A 25,903-nucleotide genomic window follows, 5' to 3' on the forward strand; every position below is an offset into this window, starting at 1 on the left:
ATACAAATAAGCTTTTTCTAAGCTTGTGTAGAGAAAACAATCATTTAAATTATACTGTAAAATGTGAATTGGACACAATTCAACTTTGGGCAAAAAAAGATGCAAACCACTTTATGACATTAAATTCGTCATCAAATTCAATAGGAACTGACCTTAACAGTGTTCAGGTTATTACATACTGTGGTTATCCCACTAACACGAGTGTAGCACACAGTATGTAGTGTGCCCGTGTCCCACATGCTTTTTCACACCTGTCTTTAGCCTCAGGATCCCATCTGGTTAAATTATGGGATGTACTACAGAAGGACAATCGTCCATTTGGGAATACCTCCATCCTATTTCATGCTTTCCTCATCCTGTTTCTCTGACCTAGGTTTGAGGTATTATCTACACTCAATATCCCCTTTCTTGAGTTTCTAATCAATTTTCCATCCTACTTATTCTTCTTTCAACATCAGATACACGTGTTTCTCCAACCAAATTCCCCCAGTCCACTGCATTCTGCCACCCTATATGTCTTCTGGCAACTTCAGTGTCTTTCCAGCCAAAACTGCACTCAGACTACTTCGAGAAGGCGCCATGACTACGGAGGCACTGCACCCGCACGCGCTTTCTCAAGCTCGATGCGACGCAGGCATTTGGTAAATCAAGACATCCTATTGGTGGAACGGGCATGTCTTACATGCATACCACCTGTCCAGGATCACTGTGCTACCCTGCAGTAATGGCTTCTACCTCTCCCTGCCAGATCACACTGTGGACCAGTCCATCACTCACCTGGTGTTGTAAGGTCTGACTCCCTGCTTCTATCCTGATCACTCCATGAGCTGTTCATCCTGTCACCCCTGACCCTGAACCAATGTTAGAGCACTCTCCCCTTCACAGCTACATGTACGTGGTCACTGTCTCATCTCCCTGCACATGAAGAGATAAAGTAGAATTAAGATGTTCTGCATTCTTACACGATCCGGGAGCTTCCAATATTCACCTTTGTCTATACACGTAGAGGGCTCCTCCTGATCTTTAACCCACCCCCCTCACCTTGAAGGTATAAACTCAGTAACTCACAAAACATTGTATACATGTATATTGCTACCAAAACATTGAACATTCATGTACTATTGACCCAACAACTGAAGTGTTTTCACGTTAGCCTACTTTCCACAGATGTATAACGATCGCTGACAGCGTGGCGGGGTGTTAAAACAGACAGACGAAGAGGAGATGATACATGGTGCCATTGGACCCAACAAATGAAACAAACAGGCATCCAAAACTGAAAATGTTGATATAAAATTTGTTTAGGTGCCGCTTCATGGACACAATGGAGCTGAACTATTGACACATCCACTTCATTTCTTTTCTGGTCAGCTACTTTGTTGACACGTGGGGTTTCATTTCACAGTCACTTGGAGAAAATGAGTGAAAGGAGGTACTCAATGGCGAGAGAAACATTACTGTACACCTTCTACATGTACATGTATGCCAGCAACCATGTTTGTATTCTGACATCTCGACTCAGAGAGTTAAACTTGACCCAACGCTGCCGACTATCTGCATCAATGTTTTCAACCCTCGCAATGACGTATTTCTGTATGCGTATACATGTATGTATCATGACAGACTGTTCAACAATGCCATCTGCAATGCTTTATGCCAACGTAAATACTACGCTTTAATTCAGACATAACAGGCCTAAAAGTACGTGGAGTTTACTCTGACATGGAGAGAAAGAAAACTATTGGAAAAAAATCCTTTTTCTGGGTTGAACACAAGCACGTCAGAAATTTACCAAAGGCAAAATAATAAAGCAGTTTGACATTCTGTGACTGGGGAGGAGAATGGGCACTGGTCACGGTTACGTGAATCTCAGACAGGAAACAAAGGTAACGGTAATGCAACCTGGGTAATATGTACTCTAAATGCACTGGATGTCCATTAAATGGGTTTATAAACTTGAAAAATAAGGGAATAAATATGTGCTTTGCCAGTCTTTAACCTGCATTTAAGACCCGCTCCAGAATGGATGTGACTAGTGCCTGAGCTGCAGGCAAGGGCAATATCAGAGTTCTGTCTCTTGAGCCAATCTTAAAGGTACCAACCAAGCACATACATGTATTTATTTCCATTTATACAGTGCATGTAGCCAGAGAGTCAAAAGAAGTCAACATATGATGGATTTCCAATTATTTTGTTCTAGAATTACACTTTCATTTTCCTGAGCAACCCCGTCCATTTTATGGTATATTCCTTTTGCAAGTTGTCCAAAAGAATACATGTATCCATATATATGGACTTGACACGCACGTGGCGAGTCACATATACACAGACTCTTGACCAATCAGATTCGATTGACCTGTCTCGTATCCAGATGCCAGCGCGTGATTTACACAGCGGGCATTATCACATCTCAGCAGGCACTATCGAATGTTAATACAGGGTCAAGTTGTACGTTGTTGAATAGGGAGACTGTCTGGGGTATTTATGATTGCACTTCCAATGTGTACGTGACTGTACATGTACAATGTCTTAAGGAACAGTATGAGGTAAGATCTGTCTGGATGCATTTTAGGCTCGACATATTTACATTAGCATGGAACCAAACACAACAAGATGGTAATGCTGATGAAAGGTGTGACAGCATGAATAAGTATTTTTTTTTAGACTGCTTCCCACTGGCTTGTTAAAAATAAAAATTATGCAGCAATCTGACTCCCTCAGAGTAACAGTGAAACATTGTTGGTAAAATAAATCTTGACAGAGTGCTAGCAGGAGGACAGGTCAATGAATTTTAAGAAGAGATGGGGGGTAAAGCCAACTAAAAGACCCCCAACGACTTCAATGACAGCTTCCGCTTTACATGTTCAAATTGGTTACATAAGCCCAGCCGCCTGTGATGCATATGCTATACATGGTCAATCGCCCTCTTCGCGGGAGCTCCAGTTGACTGTCCTCGGATGCGAACGACGTTCGTCTGAGCCCCATCTATATTGATTAAGACACGCAGCCGACCAGGTGGAAAAAGACGAGATCAAGTTGGGGCAGATTCCCCCCCCCCTTCCTCCCCGATGGGATTAGCCGGCTGATATGGCCCAATTAATGAGCTCACACAGGGCGTGAGCTGAATTCATTCACAGCTACTGCCCACTTGTACACTGTTGCTATGCAGTGATGCAGCGAAGGAAGGGGTTCCTACTGCAACGTATTTGGCTTCAGTGGCACCAGTAGGAGATGATTCTTTCTCAAGCTGGACCATCAGACAAAAAATCATAGTTCAATGTGGTAGGTTCGAACTGGCAGACTTCTGCATGATGCTTTTAACTATAGGGTCTGCTCCTTTGACAAGTGTATCTGCTGGAACTATGGTTGGCCATCAATACAAAAGAAAAAGAGTGATTCACAAAGTGTTACAAATCCCACGCAGCTATAATGACACTAGATAATGATACACATACTACTAAATACTAAATGAAAATACAAACCCTATTTAAAATCAATTTTGAACAACTTGGAGGTAAAATTAAAAACCAACCAAAAAGTGATATTTCTGCAAAATTGTAAACCAACCAAAAAGTGATACTTCTGCAAACTTTGGCCACCCATGCAAGTTGTAGGCAAAATGAAAGTGGTCTTTTAATTTGGCTTTACAAGATTGCTTATGCTACAGGTAAGTTAAGTCCAAGTAAAAGAAAATGAAGAAGGAAAACCTATCACATGAATAAGCCACTTGCGAGTTAAATTTGAATAAAATCTGGTACACTGTGTTATCTGATTGCATAGAAACGTGACAATTTGAATTCCCCAGACTAAAGACACTGTTGCTATACCTCGTGATTCGGGGCAAGCTTTTGCATAGCGACCACCATCTCTGGAATGGACTGGTTCCTTTGTGCCCTTCTTATCCATTGAGAACAGTGTATTGTTACAAGGCGTCTCTAATGTAACTAAGCAAAAGCTTGCCCCGAATCAAGAGGTATAGCAACAGTGATTTTAGTATGGAGAATTCAAGTTGTTAAGTTCACGTTAATGGAAAGAACTCGGTGTGCCAGATTTTATTCAAATTTAACTCGGAAATAGCTCATTAAACTGTCTTTGTTATCCTGTAGAACTCTACACTTTCAAGTTGGCAGCATTACACTTCAAGAACTTAGAATCACAAGTAAGGCATCCGAAAGCCAGGAGCTGTACATGTATTGGTGCTCTTATTCAAATAGGTGGGGCCTTAATTTTTACTTGTATGTACTTGTCAAAATAAATTTTAATTGGACAAAAATAATTATTCAAGAAAAAAAAAGCTGCACGATGGAACATGGCATTTTAAAAGTTCAAACATGGCAGAGAGGCAAATTCACCACTTACGTACCATAAGAAAACATTTCCCACTCCTCTGGAATTCATTAGAACAATCACTGCTGGGTATTTTGAAATTAGTCATTTCAGAACACCCATGTGAGTACTCCTGAACATAACAAAGGGCACATAAATAAACACTGAACAGTAGACAGTGCAGAAAAGTTGACAAAACATACCACAAAATGATTCCCAGTCAACTGCCTCAACTGTCAACAATCCGGGGTGCATCATGAACACAAATATGAGGTGGCAACAGGCCTAAACCTGTTTATAATTCATCTTTCATAGACACTTGTCGAAAGAAGCTCACGTGGGAATCCACTCAGCCAACAACCGTAACTTGCCCACAACAATACGAAAAAAAAAAAAGTGGGGCGTTTCAGATAAGGGAGATCCTTTGAGTTCCATGCGGCCAATTATCCGATGAGGTTTGATAAATATCCTAATTAGTCCGAGGGTCACTTCCAATACAGGGTCTGTGACAAATTGAGAATTAATGGGAGCAAAGGTCTGGAAAAGTGGGGGGTGACAAGTTTGAAACGACTGGCTACTGGAGATGATATGTTTGTGGCATTCGGATATGGGACGACGTGTGGAAACCCGTCTGTCACTTGCAGAATCAGTGTTAGGCTAAGCGTGGTGTGCCCATCCGGTTGCCTGGTAACAAGACATCCACTTAATGGTTTATGTGCACAAACCCTGCATTCGATGGAGATAATTGGATTTCACATTAGAATGTTGCAGGGTCAGAGGACTCCATGTTTTAATCTGTACCACTCGCTGCACTGAAACAAAAAAGAGAGCCCCCTTAAAGCATCCAAGACTGTGGCAACAATGAAATTTTCAGGATGTTTGGCAATATATTGTAGCAAAGTTCTCAGTAGAGGGGGTTGTGGCAGGCAACAGTGATTAGAGCGCACGGTCTGGTGTGTTAATGTCTTATTTGGTTTAACATTTTGGTACGCTGCGCGCACATATAATTTTTGGCTTGTAGCACTCAGTAGTAGTTAGTCAAGGCTAGGACTACGTTGCAGGAAGAACTAGGTAGCCTTCTCCAAAGTAAGTGCTGAGTTTGTTTATTGTTGTTTTTTTTTCTTTAGTAAATAAAGAATTGGCGTACAGACAATACACTTTGTTTCCAAACCAGTTTCTTTCATTTTCCAGCCGTCCATTCATCTGTGTTTCAGTTCAGCCCAGATTTTCGGCTTTACTCATTCCCTTCCCCACTAATGATTGTTGGCCATTCATAACAATCCCCCTGTGAGATCGCTGTGTTCCACACTCCCTGAATCCTGCTCGGAACACATTACAATATGCTCATCAGGAATGAAAGCAATGACATGTCGCAGTGATGACAGTTTCAATGCCAACTCTTACATATACATAAATTTTGAGTACAAAAAGACTTTTGAAATTAAACAATAACATAATAAATGACTATCTGCCCAAGCGGCAAAAGAAAGACAGATGGTTGTAAATTATCGAAGTGGGTTCTTGCAGGCGTTCTGTGTGTACACAAAGACCCATACATTAAGGAATAAATTTGTTACGCGTACTCAGTGCGTTTCGTGTTAAACACGCCACTGATCTCCATTATAAACGCGTGCCTATGCGGTGATTACGAAAAGAGCATGCCCTCTTTTGTTCCGCTCGGAGCGGATTAAAAAAAAAAAAACACTCTTAGAACATTGTACTTAAGCCCACCTACATGTACTGCAGTCTCCATTATAAGGGTTTATCAGGCCCTACAATCATCCAGGTACACATTAGTTTATTTAACGTCCATGTCCAGCATGAGTACTTACACATGTACCCACTTATACCTGAGACAAACAATGACAACAGCTTAAATGGCTGTATCTGGAAAAATCTACAACTTGTATCACAGAAACTACAGAACAGCACACATGTGCTTAGTTGACAGACCACTGAAGTAATCTCTGGTTTTGCCAAATGTCAAGGATATTATTCATATAGAAGCACGTGCCTAATTTGCTTTCAAGAGCAAAATTCTTACAGTCACCGGTGCAGAGACCTATATGGGCATATGATGCAAGATACATGTACATGTATGGGGCGGAGAGAACACCCCCCCTTTGTGTTGGTCATTGTTTGATCGGAATCTCAGGAATTCTTTACAGACTTCTAGGGGGGATGTGTTAAGTAACAATAGTCTAGAGTGTGTATAGGGATTGGACATGTGGGAGGGGGTACCCAACGGCCCCATATCGTGCACGGTATCAATGTGGGTGTAAAAGCTGAATGACATCACCGCTGAGTTCCTGATGAGATGAGCTACAAAGTGTTGCTCAATCACGCTGGATAACATGCAGTTTGATGGAACAAGTACTGGTAGTACACAGCACCACTTTGAATAGCCCCTCAACATGGCTGAAGATTGAACAGTAAAATGAAATGGCCGAATGAACAGCCAATCAGAATGACTTGCAGCCAATCCAAATGGCCAAATAGCTTTACAACATAGCCAAACAGCCACTCAAAGTGACCCAACAGCCACTTTGCAGAAAGCCAACCCTGAATGAACAGGCTCAGTAAGTGCTTTCAGGCTAACAACAAGGAAAAGATGTACCCCGTCCCCTACGACAATTTATCATAAGATCTCCACTTCAAAATAGAACAAATACCTGTAAAGACAGTAATTTTCACCCGAGATGTAATGACACAGTGCTGCTATCTAGGTTATCTGAAGAAGAGATTCCTTACAGTATAATAAAGAGTAGACTTGCCTCCTTAGAAAACAAAGGTAAGAAACGACGACGCACACAGAACATTTTACTGCGCCCTTGCATGAAATGATCAAAATAAAGTCAATGTTCTTCATGCCATACATTTTTCTGAAATGTCTTCCATTGCAACATTAGGGTCTGTACGTTTACCACTTACTACACAATTCATTCATACATTATGGCTTTCCAACCGTGAGCATGCATCTCACTTCGCACATTTCAATCACAGTTTTTACGCATTGGCTACAACACGAACATTCACAGTGTCTAGACAGGAAACCATCATGACACACAGAAAAAAGGACAATGGTAGAAAGTGATCGTGAGTTACTCATAGGTATTCGTCATTACCTTTAGTTATTGAACCCTTTTACAGACACAGAAAATCTTACAAAAAAGCAAAATACTAACCAAATGACATAGTGTCCAACATTCCCATGAAGCTGCCAACAATATGATATTTCCACACAACTGTGCTCATGAAACTAGACAACCAGTGATTTTAAAAGCTGGGATATTAAAATCACGCCCCACAAGGGTGCCCCTCTTAAGAATGTGATAGACAAGGCAAAAACACAATATGAGTAATGTTTTTGGCCGAGTTCGCGCACCTTGTTCTCATATGTTCACGAACAAATCGATGGGTCGGCCGGTCAAACGCCGGGGCTGTAGTGGCAAGCAACGTGCAGCATGGTGGCAGCCATGTGCATTATTCATGAGTAAATGTTTGGATGGGCTGAATTCTTTTCTATTTAAACAGGAACATTCATTTCTGTGTTATGGAAAATAATTAATGTTAATTTGGCAAAACTTCCCATTGTCTGTGGCTTTAGAAGCCATCTCTCTACTTTTTGCAGCTAATCAAAATCAAAATCTCATGGGTTTTTCTGTGTGTTCATGTAAAACCCTGGAGAGGAGGTGGTGTGTGATCCTGTATTGAGAACAGTGTTCTTCAGTCGTGTTCGCGCCGTTCGAGCGCGAGAACAAGAAACCTGTGCCAAGAACAGGCCGCCCAAACTCGACCTTTGTGACAGTGTTGACAGTGTGAACAGTGTGAAACTGAAAACAAAGAAAAATTGTCTACTGTTTACTTTAAATGTGATGCAAATAAAGAGACTAAACAGACTCATTCATGCACACATGAATAACCAGATTCCTGGTATACATGTGCCAGTACGTGTGATCGGCTACTAATGGTGACGATTAAATGTTGCGAGGTACCAGTGAACTGCAAAGTGTCTTTGTAAAAGTAAGACCAGATGGCAATGGTGTGAATAGAATATAGATTTTTTTTTTATTTGGGATCTGTTTCAATAATAGGGACAATTTGTAATGGATTAAGAATGTGTTCAGTTAAACTTAAATGTTACATTTCCTGTGCCCTAACACATGACTAAACAGTCATTTTGTACCCATTCAGGTGAAAATTAGTGAAGTATACAAATCATCAGTGCAAACAATGTGCCCTTCTTTGGCTGTAGTGGGTAGGCCATTAAGTTTTATTGTGTTCTTCCAGATGATGATGAATAAGCCTTCTGCAGGTTTCTGCATCCTTAAACACTATCTTATACCGAGTTTTTGGTTAGAAAACCACCATAAGGCACTTTACATTTTAATGTCTACAGTAGACATGTTGACGAGGATCTTTTAACCCATTATCCATCCAGTGATGATGAAATCTAGATCATTCATGAATCATCGAAAACACAGAATAATCAAAAAGCTCAAGTAGAGATTAAAAAAAAGTGAATCTGTTGTGGTTGTTTCGGCTTGGCAACATGTACCCAGCACATCCAAAACCATGGGCTACAGTTCACAATGGCTATTGTAGTTATACATGTAGGTGTTTCCAATTCCTATCTCCGCAGCTACACAAGTGACAATCTTTAAACAGCCTAATTTAAAACGGAACAAACACAAGCCACTCACCATATGTCATTCAATCCATCTACCTCGCCGAAAATGATGTGTGTACGCGGCTCCAAAAATTATGCATTCAAAGCCCTACAGCTAAGAACCTTGATCTGAAGCAATTAATCTTAAGTGGGGCTACAAGAAGTCTACATGCATGCAGGGAGGCCAATTGACAATGTACGAAGATGTTCCAACAGGCAGTCCACGCGTGAACATACATGTATGTAGACATGACAATTTTGACAACACTTGTGTTCATAATTGGGAGAGAAAATGAAAGTAGAACTTGTGTTTCTATGATTGGTTGAATAAAAAACCTGTTATTGATTAAAAGCTTGAATATTCATCAGCTCATTTTTTTTATTAAGTCAAATAAAAGATTCTTGCTCGAATCTTCAAATATGTTTTCTGTGTGATATTTTTGCCAAACTTCAACAGGGAAGCATCAAGTTGTTTTCATTTCATAAACCTACATAAATTCATGATCCTAAAAAGAGGAAAAAGGAGTGAAAACTCTGTCCAATCCCAATGAATTCTGGCTCCAAAAAGTGGGTCTGGCAAGCTGCATATGATCTATGACCCTAGTTGAAAAAGCTAAAAATATGGACTGTGCACATATTTTTGTGTACCTTATTAGAGTCTTTGCTTGTACTTTTAAGGATGCTTCCCAAACATAATGCATCTGTCCATATGCCAAAACAGAGTGCTCTTACCTTTGGAAGACATATCAAATATGAAGACCATTCTTGGGTAAACAGAATCCGGAGAGCTGTCTTGACAGAGTTTAAGAATGAACACTTGAATCAATGAGACATGTCTGCCAAATAAACCAAACAGAAGATGCACTCCGCAGAACGAGCAAGTTCATTTATCCAAAACGAGTAGCATTCAATCAAAATCCCGCAGCGTACACACAGAGGACATAACTTCCTATGGTGTGATATGCTTAATGTACCAAGAAATTATTTCCTTGATGAATTCCTTCCATCCACTCAGAGAAACGGAAAGAAAAAAATGGAGATCGCGAAAGGTACCACAGTTTCCTCCTGGCACTTGAATATCCAGCCTTCAGCTCTGACTGTGACGATCTTTTGAATTTGAAATCATGCGGGCTGTGGCTTTAGATTATAAATTGGACTTGTGTACACACACTGTGCCCAGGGCAGAATGCTCACATATGACATACCAACTCACCCCCCCCCAAAAAAAACTAAAAAAAAAAACCCGACAAACGCTGATGGCATTATTTCAAGCAGGCTTATCAGTTTGCTGGGAAAATATTTGCACAGATCGCATTATTGAATCTCGGCAGATACAATCTGGGCTCAGACCCCCCTAAACCAGCGTCTTATCAGTCTGGCCAATCAGCCCGGTGAAGATGCGGCTTCAATAAACTTGTTTCCTCATCAGCCAGCCGACCTGGACGGCCAGGCAAATGGGAACGAATGTGGCGTTGCTAAGGCAGTAATTCAACAGAGATTAGGAGGCGGGCATGCCCCTCTCCCGAGCAGAATGGGGCCGGTGAATGCACGGTAATTTTGTAGCTAGTAAAACATACATAATATTGGCCCTTCGTGGTTGGTTAAGGGCATGGGTCGGGAGCCTGGATATGACAGGAGAGTGATCAATGCAAACAGGCTCATCAGCGGTCCTTGGTGACCACGCATGGGTGCAAAGTTCCTTCCCTATCTCCTGTTCGTGTTAATCCTCATGAATGATTCTGTTGCTGATGGGAGACACTGGATTTTCCATTTGAATTTCCCTCCAAAGAGGGAAATTAAACCATGACCAACTGTATAACTCCATTTGCTTGTTCATAATGTACGCATGTATGTGTATGTGCATGTCCAGGTGCAAGGTGTAATTTGACCTCTATGTGAAAGGAAAGGGCCCAGGGTTCCACCACTGTATTGTAAATGTCCTAGTTAAAAAAAAAATTTAGCTTAAATCTCAGAACAAGGATCTTTTGTAAACTTGGTAACGCACATTACATTTTAACAAGAAGGTAAGGTACAAAATTCTTGAATGGAATAATGTGGACAGTGTTTAAACAAAACCAACTCAGGCTTCATCATCTCACATGGGGTGTAATTTTGCCTCACAATTTTCGTTCCACAAATGGGCCACTAGATTTACAAGACAGTGCAAGGACATGTATGTACATGTACTGATACCACATCATCCCCAGCATCATTGTTGATTGGTGAGGTTACCAGTGACAGCCAAAAGTTTAATAAACTGCAATGCTGTTGATAGCACAGTCCACCATTACTCCACATGCCTGTCAACTCTAAGATAAGAATGAAAAAAAGAGCTTGCATATCATCTACTATACTTTGAACAGAATGCTGTTAGTGCGTTCAGCGTGCTTTACCAAACTACTTACAGAGCTGAGACACATATTAACGCTATTACATTTTTTATGCCCGATCTAATTTTTCTTTACACATTTAGCTTATACCTGTAAATTGCCACTCCAGTTAGGGATGTTTTTATAAGGTCAATCACTATACAAGTGATTTTTTTCCCCAACTTTTATCAATGGCTGAATAAGTGCACGTAGAGTTCTCTTGATCTTTGGTCAGTTGTGCCGTCACTTAGCAGGACTTTGATTTTACACGGGGGAAGATTTTTGTTTGAAATAGCCATATAAACTGAAAGAGCTTTCAAAAAGGTAGACATCTGATATGAGAAGCAATTCAGTTTGCAATTGCTGTGAATTCTGTGGTTGAACTATAATAAACTCTTGACGGTTTGATATCAAATTTGCGTGTGCACATTTTTTCCCATTGGATATTTTTTGTTGTTGAAGGGGTTGAGATAACGCATTCACCACAGTGGGCTTCATCTTGCTGGTCAACACAGGGCCTGCCACTCAATCTGAGGGTAACTTTGGCTGGCACTGGAGAAGCCTTAACAATGGGGGCAATCGGCACAGCCAAATGGGAATTGACAGCTCAAATCTTGACCGACACTTCATCACTGACCATCGACATGCCGCATAAAACTCAGTTACCACAACTTGAAATTAACGTGGGCAGTCCAAAAATCAGGAGAATGGCAGGCATACCTGTATCTCTGTAGCGTACGGACCCTACGTGCATGCACATGCCAGATGCATCGCGGGGGGGGTCAATTTGTCATAGGACACCTCTTCAAATGAAAGAGCAGTTTAAACAAAGCATTGACAAATGGGAAGAACCACCAATATATAGGGTTGCGTAGCTCAGCTGGTGACCACCAGTACTGTGTTCCAGAGATTGCAGCTTCAAATCCTGCTCTAGTCAAGTGATTATCTTTAAAAGTGTTTAACTGACACAACAGCAGTATCAAATTAAAATTCTGAAGGCATTTCAGGGACAGAATACCGGAGGGAGATTCTAAAGGTGGGCAAAGAGAATGGCAGTAATAAAATACTGAGCCATTTTAGGGCTTTACGTGCACGTAAATAGCTAACGGGGCACAAGCGCTCTCCCACATGGCTTGACTTACATGTATGTGAATCTTGCGCTCAGATTTCTGTTCAGAGTTTGGCAAGTGGCAAACTCCAGATAGCAATGTACATGTACCCTCTGAAAATCCAGACTTCTGGGGTTGAACTTCCAAAATCCAGAACATTCCTGAGAAACCACATCCCTCCATGTGTTGTTTATAAAGCCCCAAAATTGTCCAATTACAAAATGTTTACTGACAAGATTTTTTAGATCGGTAAACTTCTTATCTGATTCACCAGCTGCTTTGTATAATCAACATAAGGTGAAGATATTATCTGGACCTCTGACAACTTGTCCTCTCCTCTTTATTAGAGTCTCTACTTCAGCTTACTCACAGCTAGGTGTGAAAAGACAAGCCAAGTGCCCTGAAAACTGATGTTTAATTTCATTTAGTAAAAAAGGTACGAGCACCATTACTATCTGCAAGAGAGAGCGGACTTTTCCATTCTGCTATAAATTTTCATACAATTCAATCACCCTTTGCACTACTTCACGTAATTGGCCAAACTGTACCACTGTGGCAGCACCGCACACCAACAAGGCTAACGCTTGCTTGTCTTTCACCCACACTCGGTGGGATTCAACCTGATACTGATTGCCAATGGGTTTTTCAATCCCCATCCAATAATTGAATCACAGAGTGTCTCTCGCAGAGGACATACGATGCCACAGTCCGATATTGCTTGATCTTTTTCTCTGCTTTTTTTCCCTCAACCTTCTTTCTTTGGAATGAATTCAAGGGTGAGGAAGCCACACAGCGCGTCAGCTACGGCGAGCTGCAACGGTGTGGAATTTCAGTCCCGGGCGGCTTGACGTGTCGACTGCTATCCCGATCAGATGAAAAAAGACACCACAAAAGAGGTGGAGATTAAATCAGAGAAAACAATGTTTGTAGCAAAATTGCCATTCCCACAGTCAAAACAAAGACAGGCAGAAACTCCAAAGACAAGGTGCACAGGAAAGCCACAGCGACATTATTTTCAGCAAAACAGTCAGCAATACAGCACTGTTTATCACCACCCCACCCAGCCAGTTACTTGCAAAATCAGGTTCAAGCAGCGTCATTTACAGAAACTGAATTCGGGTTTCCTTAATGATCTCTGACATCAACTTTATAATTTATCGCCATGTACTCCTCATCAAACTCACAGATATGTCCCTAATGGACCCCCATTACGCATCAGTCAATACACTGACGCCTTGCTTTAGAGCCTCTCGTTGGCAGATCAAGTTCTGTCTGTCTGTCTGTCCTCCCTAAATGCACCTCGTTCAGCAGAAAGGAGCAGTTATGACAGCAGACAACATGTACTGATTACAGTACCATGGAGTGACTGAAGCAGACCAAACCAAGCATAGTTTTTTCAGTACGGTTCTATTTGATGCTGCGATGACTACACTGGTATCTTGATATGATATTTGTAATGAAATGGACGTAAGATACCATGCTATTGCATGTATGAAAATGTATAACCTTACCTACGCAGCTTCCCTAACCCCCCCCACCAAAAAATAGTTTAGCCTTGATTTTTATTCCTCTGTGCTCAGACCAATCAAAATACATGATAGGGGAATGTATAGAGCTCCATCCTGGCTTGCTTCCAGGTTAATATGAGACTTCACAAACAAAATGGAAGGCCCCTTCAAGTATTATTTGAAGTGTTGAAATTAAACATTCCAGGCTGCATGTGGCTTCCCCCAACTGCGCTGTCAAAGGTGTTTCCTTCTATTGCCTAAAGACTGGGATACGAATACCTAGTGTTCTGTTGAAGAGCCTGTTGTGAGAGTTTTACATGTACTTCATGAGCCAACATGCCTTGGCACTGATATGGACTTCCTAGACTATACATGTATGCTACAATGCTGTCTGTATCAACAGCTTCACAATATACAAACCTGTCATGGCGCATGCAGTCTCAAAGTTGCATGCAGTGAAAACTGATGTTCAGTTTAGGGAAGTAAACAGGGTTTTGTAGTAAGAGCTGAGAACTCGACAGAGTTGCCTGATATGTGGAATATAATTTATTTTATGCAAACACAGAAACAAAATGAGTGTGTGGACCGCTTTCAATGCAAAATCTCACGCACCAAAGACTGTCACCAGAAAATAGACGACTGTCCAAAAGTTTTGTCCAAGACATTTGTTTTAAACAACAATATACCAAACTTCATTGACTCAACTTCTGAGAGAGATGACTCAACCTCACTCTCTATTCTCTGCTTCTGAAGTTTTGAATCACTTTGGCACTGTAGTATAAGGTTTGCTGTTGTCCCTAAACAGTGATTATTTAAATTCGACCAGTATGTATCTTGGATATCTTCCACAAAAATATAACTATTAGCCCTTGTGTAATGCAACAAATACAGCCCACATGATTTTCCTACTGTACATATGTGATACTTGTGCAGTACTTGCCTCATTTTGATAAATCACATCACAGTCGGTACAGAACTCTCACAGTCCACATAGTACAGGGTAGAATAGCAGTTTCCTCAAAAGGGCATGATATCAAATGAGGTACAAACCTAGCAACACGAGCCATCAGACAAAGGCCAGACATAGCAACAAGTAAGGTGATATTTCATTACAGGTGTAAGACTGGTGGCAATGGAATACCATGTGCTGTCCGGTCAACAATACCTTGGCAAGGGTGCACCTGGAATTGTATTCACTCATCGGAGAATGGAACTTATTGAAGGCCAAAGAAAATATTTTTAATGTCTTGTCTTGGACAACTGAATTGCATGGTAAGAAGGCACAGAAACAGTTTCCAATGGAAAAAACCTAAATTTAAAAACCTCATCCTCACTCAACTTCAGTTCTCCCCATTAATCCAAGAACTGTCCTTAAAAAAAAAGAAATGTTCTTGTTTTGGACAACTGCATTGTACGCTCACAAATTAAAACTTAGAGATACATGTAGTTTCTTTTATTGAGAAAAACCGAATTATCACTCGACTTCATTTCTTTTACTCCATCTTCATGAATAGATCCACTTGAGTCAACTCTCAAGACACATTAACAAAATCCTGACATAAATTTCCTTCTGGATGCCGTCAGCTGATTGGCAGTTGATCAGGTTACTTTCAAAGCTGCCCATGAGACAAAAAGGATCTACTTTTTTATGTGAATGGATATAAAACTCCTTTGGGAAATAACCGCCCCCAAAAAAATTCCCTCTGGAGCAATTTTCTTCTACCTTTTCATCTGATCTGGGACGCTGAAAGCACGACCCTGCTGGTGCACAGAGAGCCTTTTTAAAGGGGCCATAATTACTGACAGCACGTTCATCACGAACCACATGAAATTGTTTTCACTGGGTGGGCACATAGGATGCTCGTCGATCACGACAAAAGGGATTTAACAAAATTACACCATTAATTCAAGTCACAAAATTGGAAATGAGATCAGATTCCCACTGTGTATAGGATATCGAATTCCCAGGCCCTATGCATATAGAATTTGGTGCACTGTACCTGGACATGTATATATTTTTTTACTCCACTGTAGGAGCTGATGTAACACTTCAGTTGCCTTTAGACCTTTTAAACAGTTCAGTTTTTTACCAATTCCCAAGAAATATCAGTTCTGAGAATTTTCCCAATCACCAGTGCTGTTCGCCACCTGCAAAATGTCGTACAAACCCATCACTTGTTTCTTTTGTTGAGAATCACCTCCATTCTTCTATTTCTCTCATCAGTTTCATTCCCTATCCTCCACTTCCTGTGGCACAATGAGCTTTCCTCTGAAAAAGCCCATCTCGTGCCTCGTTAACGTAAATTTACAACTCATATTTTTCTTTTGCAGATGTCAATAGTGTGAAACTAAAGAAAATAATGTAATATTTTTCATTTCAATCATTAGAAGTGTTAAATATGTTTGTTCCATCCTCAATGTACCTTGTTTTATGCAAAAACCATCATTAACAAAACAGAAAACAAAAATTAACAAACAAGCACCCCTGACAAAAAAAGACTGGACGTAACTGTATCAAAGTAGATTACAGGTAGCTTTTCCACAGAATCAACTGGCTGAACAGACAAAAGAGTTTATTCCAAAGCCTCTTTACCACTTAGTGTAATGCAGCTGAGTGTAATGTGAACAATGTTCCCATGCCCAGCGCCTCAACAAAGCAACACAAGACAATGGCAGCTGCGTGCCAACAAGCACTGAAGGCAAGGCAGTCTTTCTCCGGCTTCACAGGTGATCCAAAAAGCCCTCTCACTAAAAGTGGGGCTCATCCCCCGACCACTTGCTGCTTCCACACCTTAGCTATTGTACCCATTATTCCCGCTCTTACACCCAGCACCTCCTTTCTAAAGGAGGGCACAAACCAATCCATACAGTTTAAGCCAAGCTGAGGCTGAGCATTTCTGGGGAAATTAATGCCTCCCAAATCCAAAATGAGACAAATGGAATGACACCTTCAGAAGTTCTTGCGGGGCTCATATATTTTGGGGAGGGGGAGTCAAAGTCTTTGGCAAAATGCACAATTTTGGAGTGGCTTGTTTTTATGCAGTGCTACACAAACTTCTTTTCTTGCCAATTAATAACGACTGTATCAAAGTTAAGAAACATCTTGCCATGTGGCAACAATGCCAACAGCCAGCTTGGAGCCCTACTTTCTTCAAAGCTGGACGCTGCATAATCTCATATGGAATACATGGTCTCCACCCTTGAATCTAATCTCTACACTGTCTAACAAAAACAATTTTCTGTGTAGTGGGCACTCTTAAGGTCAAAGTGAAAATAGTCAGTTTCACCACGTTCATACAACAAAATTTCCAATGCAAGGCAAGAGCATTATTCCTTGCAACAGCGACAGAATGATTTTCAAAGTAGGAGGGGGCGACAACTGTAAGACCATCCCTCTGCAGGACCTGCAAAAAAGTGGGGAGCCACGCCCCCAATCAAAAAAGTGGGGGCCACAGCCTCCTCCCCCTTCCGCCACCAGTTGTGTGTGCTATCTTGCCACAATCACAGGCAACCCTTTAATTCATCTTCTGTCTGACAAGGGGGGAATAATCAAGCCTTCTGTTTTCGTTGTAAGTTGTGAGAACAAAATTGTCTGCACGCCCCTCTGCCTGGTGCACAACAAATTGGTCCGTTGCTGGTCACAGCAACGACAGGCAAGAAGCACAAGAATTTCCAGGCAACTGATGTGCGCTGGAGGGAGGAATCAATAGAATTGTGCAAAGATCAATTAAAATTTATGTGTACATGGTAGACAGATTTGTGGTTTATTGGAAACTACTCATATGGGCATGGGCGTCGCCGAGATTTTTTCCGGGGGGAGGAGGGGGTGGAAGGGAGTGGGGCAAGGACTCATCAGCAGCGACCTGACAGACCATTAATGGTGGCAGTCAATTCCGACGTCATTTCAAGACAATTGGTATTTTCCATCCCCTTTCCTAATTTTAATGTTTTCTGTTTCTATCATTTTGTCCCGCCTTTTCCTCCTCTTTCTTCTCAAGCCACATCACAATACAGTGTATTTCTGATATTTCAAATTTTGCACTTTGACCAGTCTGCCAAGAAGATACGACGTATCAAAAGACCTACGAGAATTTTCTGCTTAATCTGTGTATCTTCGTTTCCTTGGTGGAAAAGACATACATGCAGCAGTATGGTTTTCAGCACAAGTGATTAACCTTCATATACGGTACTATTCAAGATTGAGGGCTGACTTCTCACTGGTCCATTCATCATCATGTGTCAATTGCTACATTGCTGTTTACACTGGGCATGCACCATGGGCGGAAATCTCTCCTCTATCGTGGGGGGGCCCATAAATTTACACTTTTTGTGCACAATGCGTGTTTATTATCTTATTCCATTTATAAACAATCCAAAGGGAAAATCCTTGATCCATCAATTCCTTTAGTATTCTGCTTTGCTAAAACCATTCGACATTGTGTCCCCCACACCCAATTTATGGGGGGTGTGTGTCTCCCCTGTCCCTCCCCCCTCCCGAAATTTCCACCCATGGCACGCACGCCAGGACGAGCCCACAACTCAAATATGCTACTGTTACCTGGGAACGGTTTAGTGAATTGTCGACCGGGTGAAGTACATGTACATGTATGTGCAAGCATCGCCCTAGCAAGCTGCGCTGTACATGACACATGAAAATACACATTACGGTGGCACACACACATATTCACAAAGTAATGCTGCCTGTCCTTTGCCCCAAAAATTCTAATGGTAACTGAGGACTCGTAGTTATTTTAAGAGGATCGCAGTAAGTCTCTGCGCTAATGAAAATTGACAAACAAAAATATTGTCAACTACATGTACATGTATCTACCTTCAATCATGTTATTTGTATGCTGTAAACCCTTCCTTAATGATAATTGAGCCAGAAATCCACAAATCATAAAGTTAGTTATTAGATGTACAGTAAGGTGCTGCATGAAATGTGCACTCGAACTGCAACACATACCTGCTTATATACCTTCTAGACAAGTACATGTACATGAACATGTATGAACATTTATGTACATGTAGATGGACACTGTACAAACCAGCAGGAGAACCTGCTTCAATGGCATAGACTATGGAGGAAAACTGAAGTGTACACATGTACACCCACCCATATTGACAAATGAAAACGGTTTCTTTCTCGCACTGCTCCGAGGGAGTCAATGAATACCCCAATATCGAATTTCCCATTTCACCCTCAAACTTGCAACATTGAAGGGTTCAGCAGCCGTGCGATCCATCACTCAGAGACTGTCTATCAAACACGCCCTAAAAAGCCATACTCCTTCCTGATAAAATGTTGCCAACTGGTTCAAGTGTGTTGAATCGCATGCTTATTTCCACCCAGAGAGCGTGCCAGTGAGTACACAAAGTGAAGCACTTCCACATTTTATGATTTTCACAAGTACATTTTACCCCTCAAGTACACTGTCCTCTCTGCCAGTATTGGGCTTTTTTTAAATGCCAGGGTTCAGTCAGTACTCAAAATGTTTGTACATTTTTTCAAAAGAGCATAAACACACTTTGGGTCTGATCTATTCAGACATATATGATAACGATGACACATCAGTCTGGAGTATGACCATATTTAGACAGCCTATTACATCACAAGTCTCGCATAAGCTAACCAATCACAAGGCTTGTTCTAGCAGCCTGCAATGGATTGTATGGGTGTTTCCATGTTACAGGGTGCTTTTCTTAAACGTTGCAGGATACGGAACAAAAACACTAACAAAAATTTCAAATACAAAAACTTGATTTGCTGTGCAAAAAAAAAACTGACTACAGACATAACTAGAAGTTCTAAAACACATTTATACCAATGGGATTTAACATTCGTCGTTGCCAACATGATATTTCATGTTGAATTTGGACAAAAATTGCTGTATCAGTAGGGAAAGGTCACTATGTCCAAATGTGGTAACACTCTAGACGACACATCAATCACTGAGAAATAGCAAAACTATGGAATCTTGCACATTGCTCATAAGACTAGTGTTGCTTTTATCTCATCTATTTCCCCAAAGCACATCCACACAAATGGACTGAATTGACATCTTGGTGGCTTAGAGTGTGATTAAATGTCAAGAGCTAACTAGCGCAAACGAGCACAGAAAATTTGGTTCGCATGGGTGCTGCAGTTTAGTCTGTTTTTGGGGGGGGCATTTCTGGTGGCATTTGTTTGCTTGTCTGTGTTTGTCAACGATTCCTAAAGGTATGGAAGTTCTAGTACAAGGTAACTGGTAAGATTCCCTGGTTCTTGACTCTTTATCTGTGTGCTTCAATGTGGTAATAAAAAGCAGATGAAGAGAATTAACAGACATACTCCATCTTACAGGCTATGCACACAGATGACTGCCTCTTCTGTTTGCTGAAGTACAGGGAAAAAATCTGGAGAGTATCAAACTATCCCTGTAAACAGGCAGACTGCCAGTGTCAGAAATGGCAAGAAGCTGTGGGCAGCAAAAACAGCATACTAATCACACTGACAGAGTTCCAAACTGCATTCAGTACATTCTGATTTTCCCGACCACGTCCTATCAGTGTTTCATGTGGCATGAAACGCAGTTGTCATCAACCTTAGCAACAGTTATTTCCTCCAGCCATGCTTGAAAACAACAAAATCAAAGAGCAAAACTCACCAAGAAATTCTCACAATTGATTCCAGAGATAAAACTTTCTCACTTCCTAGAACGCAATGGATAATCATTTTATGCTACGTAAGGTTTGCTGCGGTGGCCACATCTTGGAGGGAAACTGCGCGTGTCTGCCTCTCTTTGCCTTGTGAAACTACGGGTCAGGAGTGATGCAGCTGATTCAACCTGAACACTGCACAGCGCTTAATTTGCTTGTACAGGCCTCCAGGACTAGGCAGCTTAAGATGGAGGGTACACAGAGCTTGTCTCGTAAGGGCTCTCCAAGAAAAGAAGAGAGACTGAAGGGGGGGCCAAAGACAGTCAAGGGTCCCCGGGGGGGCAGCGAAGGAGGAGATGGGTCTGAACTGTGCAGAGCACAGCCACCGAGAGAGGAGAGAGTAAGGGACTAAGGACTGATGATGGGAGGATATTGGACTGCCACGACAGACGAGAAGCTGATGGAAGGAAGCCAAGGAAATGTAAAACAACACCAATCTTCAGGAAGAAAAGCTAAGTATTGTACACGTACATGTACACTGATGACAGACTAAATCGAGTGTCAAACTCCAAGCGCATTCCACATTTCTGTTTATCACTACACTTTGCTACGTTGTTCATAGATATCACTACAGTTTGCTATATTGTTCACAGATGTTACTACACTTTGCTACATGGTTTACCTATGTTGCTCTCTTTCTGTTTGTTTATTCCACAAAATGCATGACTGTTGATAAGGCAAAACCTGCACACTTATTGGAGTCATGTGCCAAACACCATACTACGTGTACATCAATATGGGGTCAAATAGTGCACACATGTACATGTACTAGGAAATATATGGAAAAAGTCTTACAATACAAAACACAACATGCAGACTTTTTTTTCATTATGAACAGAAGTACAATTGGTCAAACTTCATTTATAACCTTTTGCAGCTCATGATTAATATCCTATGATGTATACTGCATAATTTACACATTTTGGACTATCAAAGTATCAGTACAAATGTTCTTTCTGATATCATAACTTATGAAACCCAATGATAGTAGTCTTTGTCTGGACAGTGATGACTAGGCTTATCCACACAGTCCTGCATCCCTGTCACACTAACTGTGGGATTTGGGGGGCAAAGTGGTATTCTGTTAAGAGCAATCAATTGTATTTTGGAGCAGATACTAAAGGGAGAAAAGAAAAGTACACGCCGGCACTACATGCTGGTCTTCATACAAGTACCTGTTGTGCCAGAGAGTGGAGGGTGGGGTCAGAGGCTCCTCCCCTTTCTGAAAATCATCAATTTTGCACCCTAACTTTTGGATCCCAGCAGTACGTACTCTTCCTGCTCCTTTAAGACCTTTCTGCGACCTCAAACTTAAAACCCGCTATTTCAGGGGACTACATGGCACCATTCAATGGCAGTCTGGAAGCTAGACTTCACAGCGAAGTGCAAACAACTACCCTGAGCTCACACTGCTTGCTGAGAAAAAACTTGGCATGTGAATATGAGTACACTGTCCAGGATACAGATTAAGGCCGGTTACTGGTATTGCCAGCAGGGTTTACACAAACTATGCACACTGCTGTGTGTGTTTGCATTGGCTGTTAGGCCCCAGATTTTCCACAGTGGAGTGTTTGCAGATTACATCGTGACTTTTTAGCAGGAAGGACAAAAACCATTTGGAGAACACCAACAAACCTGCTGCCCTGTGTGGTACACCACTGTACATGTACAAAAATAATTGTTTCATTCCTTAATCAGAATAACAGTAATATATACTGAATCTAATTTAGACCAGAGAAAAATTTCCCACCTTTTTGTGGCTTACAATAGGTACGGTATACTGAATCTAAGTTAGACCAGAAAAAAGTGTCCATCCTTTCTGTAGCTTACAATAGGTACGGCATGAATGTACATACATGATACAGGTGATGAATATTTACAAATTTGGGTGGTTTGCAAAAACGAAATTGCATTTTAGCAATATATCAAAAGTGTACGATGCTTAAGGGTGTATTCAACTGAAACTTGCTAGTCTGTTTATAACTAGCCAAGTGAAACCCTGAAATGTCGCAATCCCTTTTGTATATGTATATCCAAGATGACACAGCAGGCCTAAAAGAAAAAAGAAACAAGTCGGAGTGTGACAAGAAAAGATTCCAGAAAAACAGTAAAGCCACCTTCTCCCACCCCACGCTGTGCCTTTGAACTTCCCGCTAAAGGTGCTTGAGCAAATCCCTAGAGTATTCCAAAAATCACATTTCCCTAATCGGGACACTAAACACACAAGTCCACGGGGAGAGATTTGACATGCATTTGTAGTGAACCGGCGCAACCTTCCCGTGCAACACTGGTTGCTAAAAGGCTGGTAAATGCACTACCAGTAGCACCCCTGCCCATTACTCAGTCCTGGGGAACTATCCTTTGGAAATTTTGTTTACGGTTGCCTGGCAACCAGGTAGGCCACCCTGGGCACAGGGAGCACCATGACATAACAATCATGTGGCGTGGGTACCTGAAAGTGATTAATGTTTCTTTACAGCCAATTTATAGGGCTGTATACAAGCGCAGTATATAACCCGACATTGTAAAAGCATTGGTAATTTATCGGGCGTGTCTCTTCAGGTGAAAACGCAATTCTGATATTTTCCAGGCCTTTCCATCTCTTTAAAGTTTAGGGGATTCTGGAGTCAGGTTACATTATTGAAGACAATATGAGAACCAATGAGCTCGTAGATAAAATTTATGGCCAGTGGGTGTTTATTTGATTTCGAGACACTGGCGTCAATTCCACATACACGTAGGCCAAAGCAATTTAGAAATTTATAGGTCAGTTCTCTGTATGTGTTTAGATAAACTTATTTATCTTGTTTTTCCCCCTCTATCAAATGTTTCTAATACTTCAACTGTTTCATTTTGTCATTCTGCTCTTCATCCCAAGGCTAAAAAAAATGTAGTAGCTTCTTAAGCTTGGAGATTAATCTGTAGCACAGCGATGTCGACTAAGCCTGTCACTGCACTGTCACATTATTAAACATAGCTCTGTTTCTATCACGGAGGCTTGCACGGCTGACTTCATGTCAAGTCAAGGTGGGCGTATGTTCTTCCTTTTACTGAAGAGTGCCTTGGCCATCACTCAACAGCAGTGTAAACAATGGTACTCCAGGATATTGCCAGAAAGAAGACAACCATTTACATGCAGAAAACAAATCCAACAAGCTTTCAAGCCGTGGACATTTGTCTTTCGAGGGCGTACAAGACAAACCATTTTTTGGGGGGGTTTACAAAGTGACTTTCCTCTGAGTCATTTCTTTTTCGTTCTGGTCTCCAAGTACTGTAGCCTATATGGGATTCCTTACAGCTTGTCTTGCTCATGGAATATCATTCTGGGATACTTCAGCCTACTGTGTGTAACTTATTTCTGCACATGGAACAAAATTGCTAGAAAGTGCCTCAGCCCTCACTTCAGCTGTCATCACAAATCCACGTATTTTATTCAGAGAAATATACATGTATGTGCATGGCCGCTCTGTAGGATCAGTACACTGGATGATGACAATGACCCTTTGCCTCAGGCCTTATCAGCATCCATTCTCCTGAGCTTGTCTTAGATGTTAGCCTAACACTGACCAAGCTCTTCTTTATTCCCGTTCATAAATACTTTTATAATCACACAGTCACATGCCATTTCAAAAATTATTAATTTCTAATGATTGCGTCGAGCAATTTTACTTCATTTTTAACCCCCCTCTAGCTAGGTCATGGTATGTTCCTCTCTCAAGCAGCTGAAGTTGAAATCTAGGCTACAGATATTGTGAAAGCTGAAGAAAGAACCCTTCTTGTTTGTTTGCGTTTTGGGAGGATTAAGCCACGGAAGTGCCAATTTATAAAATGTTTAAAAGACTTAAATCAAAGGGGGCTACAGTCAACAAAACTTAACATACCCCAGTAGTGGGAAAGAATTCTGTACGGGGCTATCACAAGTTTCCACTGTCAATGTACCTTTAATAATAAGGTTCAGAAAAAGATGGGACACGTGTTCTGAGGGATTTTATGAGAAAGGGGACTTCCTAGCTAGGGGAACAAATTTTAAGGAAAGAATTCCACAGAGAGACACTGCTTGACACCCTGTGCACAAACAATATAAGACTGGTCTACTTCTGACTCTGTTTTCTAACTACATGTAGGTGAATGCTAATTGACTTTTGTAGGAAACTTTACTGCGTTCAGATGGCTGATAGTTCAATGTAGCTGGGAAAAATTTGTGGTGTCCACACATGAAATGCTTTCCTGAATTCTTTTCACACCCAGCGCAAACCACAGATTCACTATCATGCATAGAATTGAGTGATGCAAGTACATGTATGTACACAACACCTAGTGGACAAGAACAAACACAAATCTGCTCACGAAAAACTAAAGCCAGTTTCTAGACGCCACCATACCTCCACGGTGCCACAAACAAGTTCCTTCGCAACTAAGTTCAAGAAAACAATGGGTGATATTTAGTGAGAAGTCAATACGACCAGTGCCTTGCACAGTGTAGGCCGTGCAGGTTCCATGTCATAGGAAAACAGGTGCACATTAAAATTGGGTCGAGTAGATCTTGGACGACTCGATTCACGTCCGTCGCCCCCATCGCGACAGGTGTTCTGACCTACCTACGAACGACAAAACTGCACAATTACATTGAGTGTAAAGGAAGTAACTCCTTCATGCGTTAAGTTAAAATAATTAGTGTGATGTTAACTCACCCTTTCCGTTGAATGCACTGCTGACACACTTGTGACACGTTTTTGTTATTAGTTCTGTGAAGGAACGCCGTAGATGTCGCGAACGCGAGCTGTCTGGACCAAGTTGTATCCGAGCGCTGGATGCATATTGGAAAAAACCGCTGTGGCGTTGGCTCGCTGTGAGAGGGCGCTATTACTACTAACTGAAAAGATATTCGATTTGGAGGTTTGCCCACGTGCATAAAATAGCGACCGTACAGAATGTTGTACGTTAGAACAAAAACAAACAAAAACGACAAGAAAAATATAAAGCAAAACAAGTTTAGAGTCCGGATTTGTTTTGTTTTCTTTGTAAAGAGGAGGAGCCATGCCTTCTTTTAATTCTTATGCGAGTCACTCTTCACCGGGAACATTAGGCCCATGACTACAAAAATGAAGTAAGCTTGACGAACGAAATGCACTTCTAAACTCGCCAAACATAATTTAATGTAACCAGAATTTATCACACAAAGCAAGGTGAGATGTACCCTGGGGACACGCTGACGACCACTGG

General features: G+C 41.3%; 1 protein-coding gene across 9 annotated transcripts in view; it reads right to left on the minus strand.

Annotated features, from left to right (window-relative positions):
* Positions 1–25,510, minus strand: part of LOC110982238 (uncharacterized) — a 114,080-nt gene extending 88,570 nt beyond the window's left edge. For 5 of the 9 annotated variants that reach the window (XM_087140857.1, XM_022240526.2, XM_087140859.1 and 2 more), the window contains exons 1-2: positions 25,372–25,510; positions 778–915 (exon numbers count right to left, since the gene is read on the minus strand). In XM_087140857.1, coding sequence (XP_086996983.1) covers positions 778–835 — 58 coding nt within the window. In that variant the 5' untranslated portion in view covers positions 836–915; positions 25,372–25,510. Of the gene's footprint in view, positions 1–777; positions 916–4,529; positions 4,707–9,727; positions 10,193–21,855; positions 21,972–25,062; positions 25,316–25,371 lie in introns of those variants that run through there. The other 4 variants (XM_087140853.1, XM_087140855.1, XM_087140851.1 and 1 more) reach the window with 4 other exon arrangements.
* Positions 25,511–25,903: the final 393 nt, after the last annotated feature.

Source organism: Acanthaster planci, linkage group LG09, assembly GCF_054643075.1.
Source record: "Acanthaster planci isolate LZ-2023a linkage group LG09, COTS_SCS, whole genome shotgun sequence".
Classification (NCBI taxonomy): domain Eukaryota; kingdom Metazoa; phylum Echinodermata; class Asteroidea; order Valvatida; family Acanthasteridae; genus Acanthaster; species Acanthaster planci.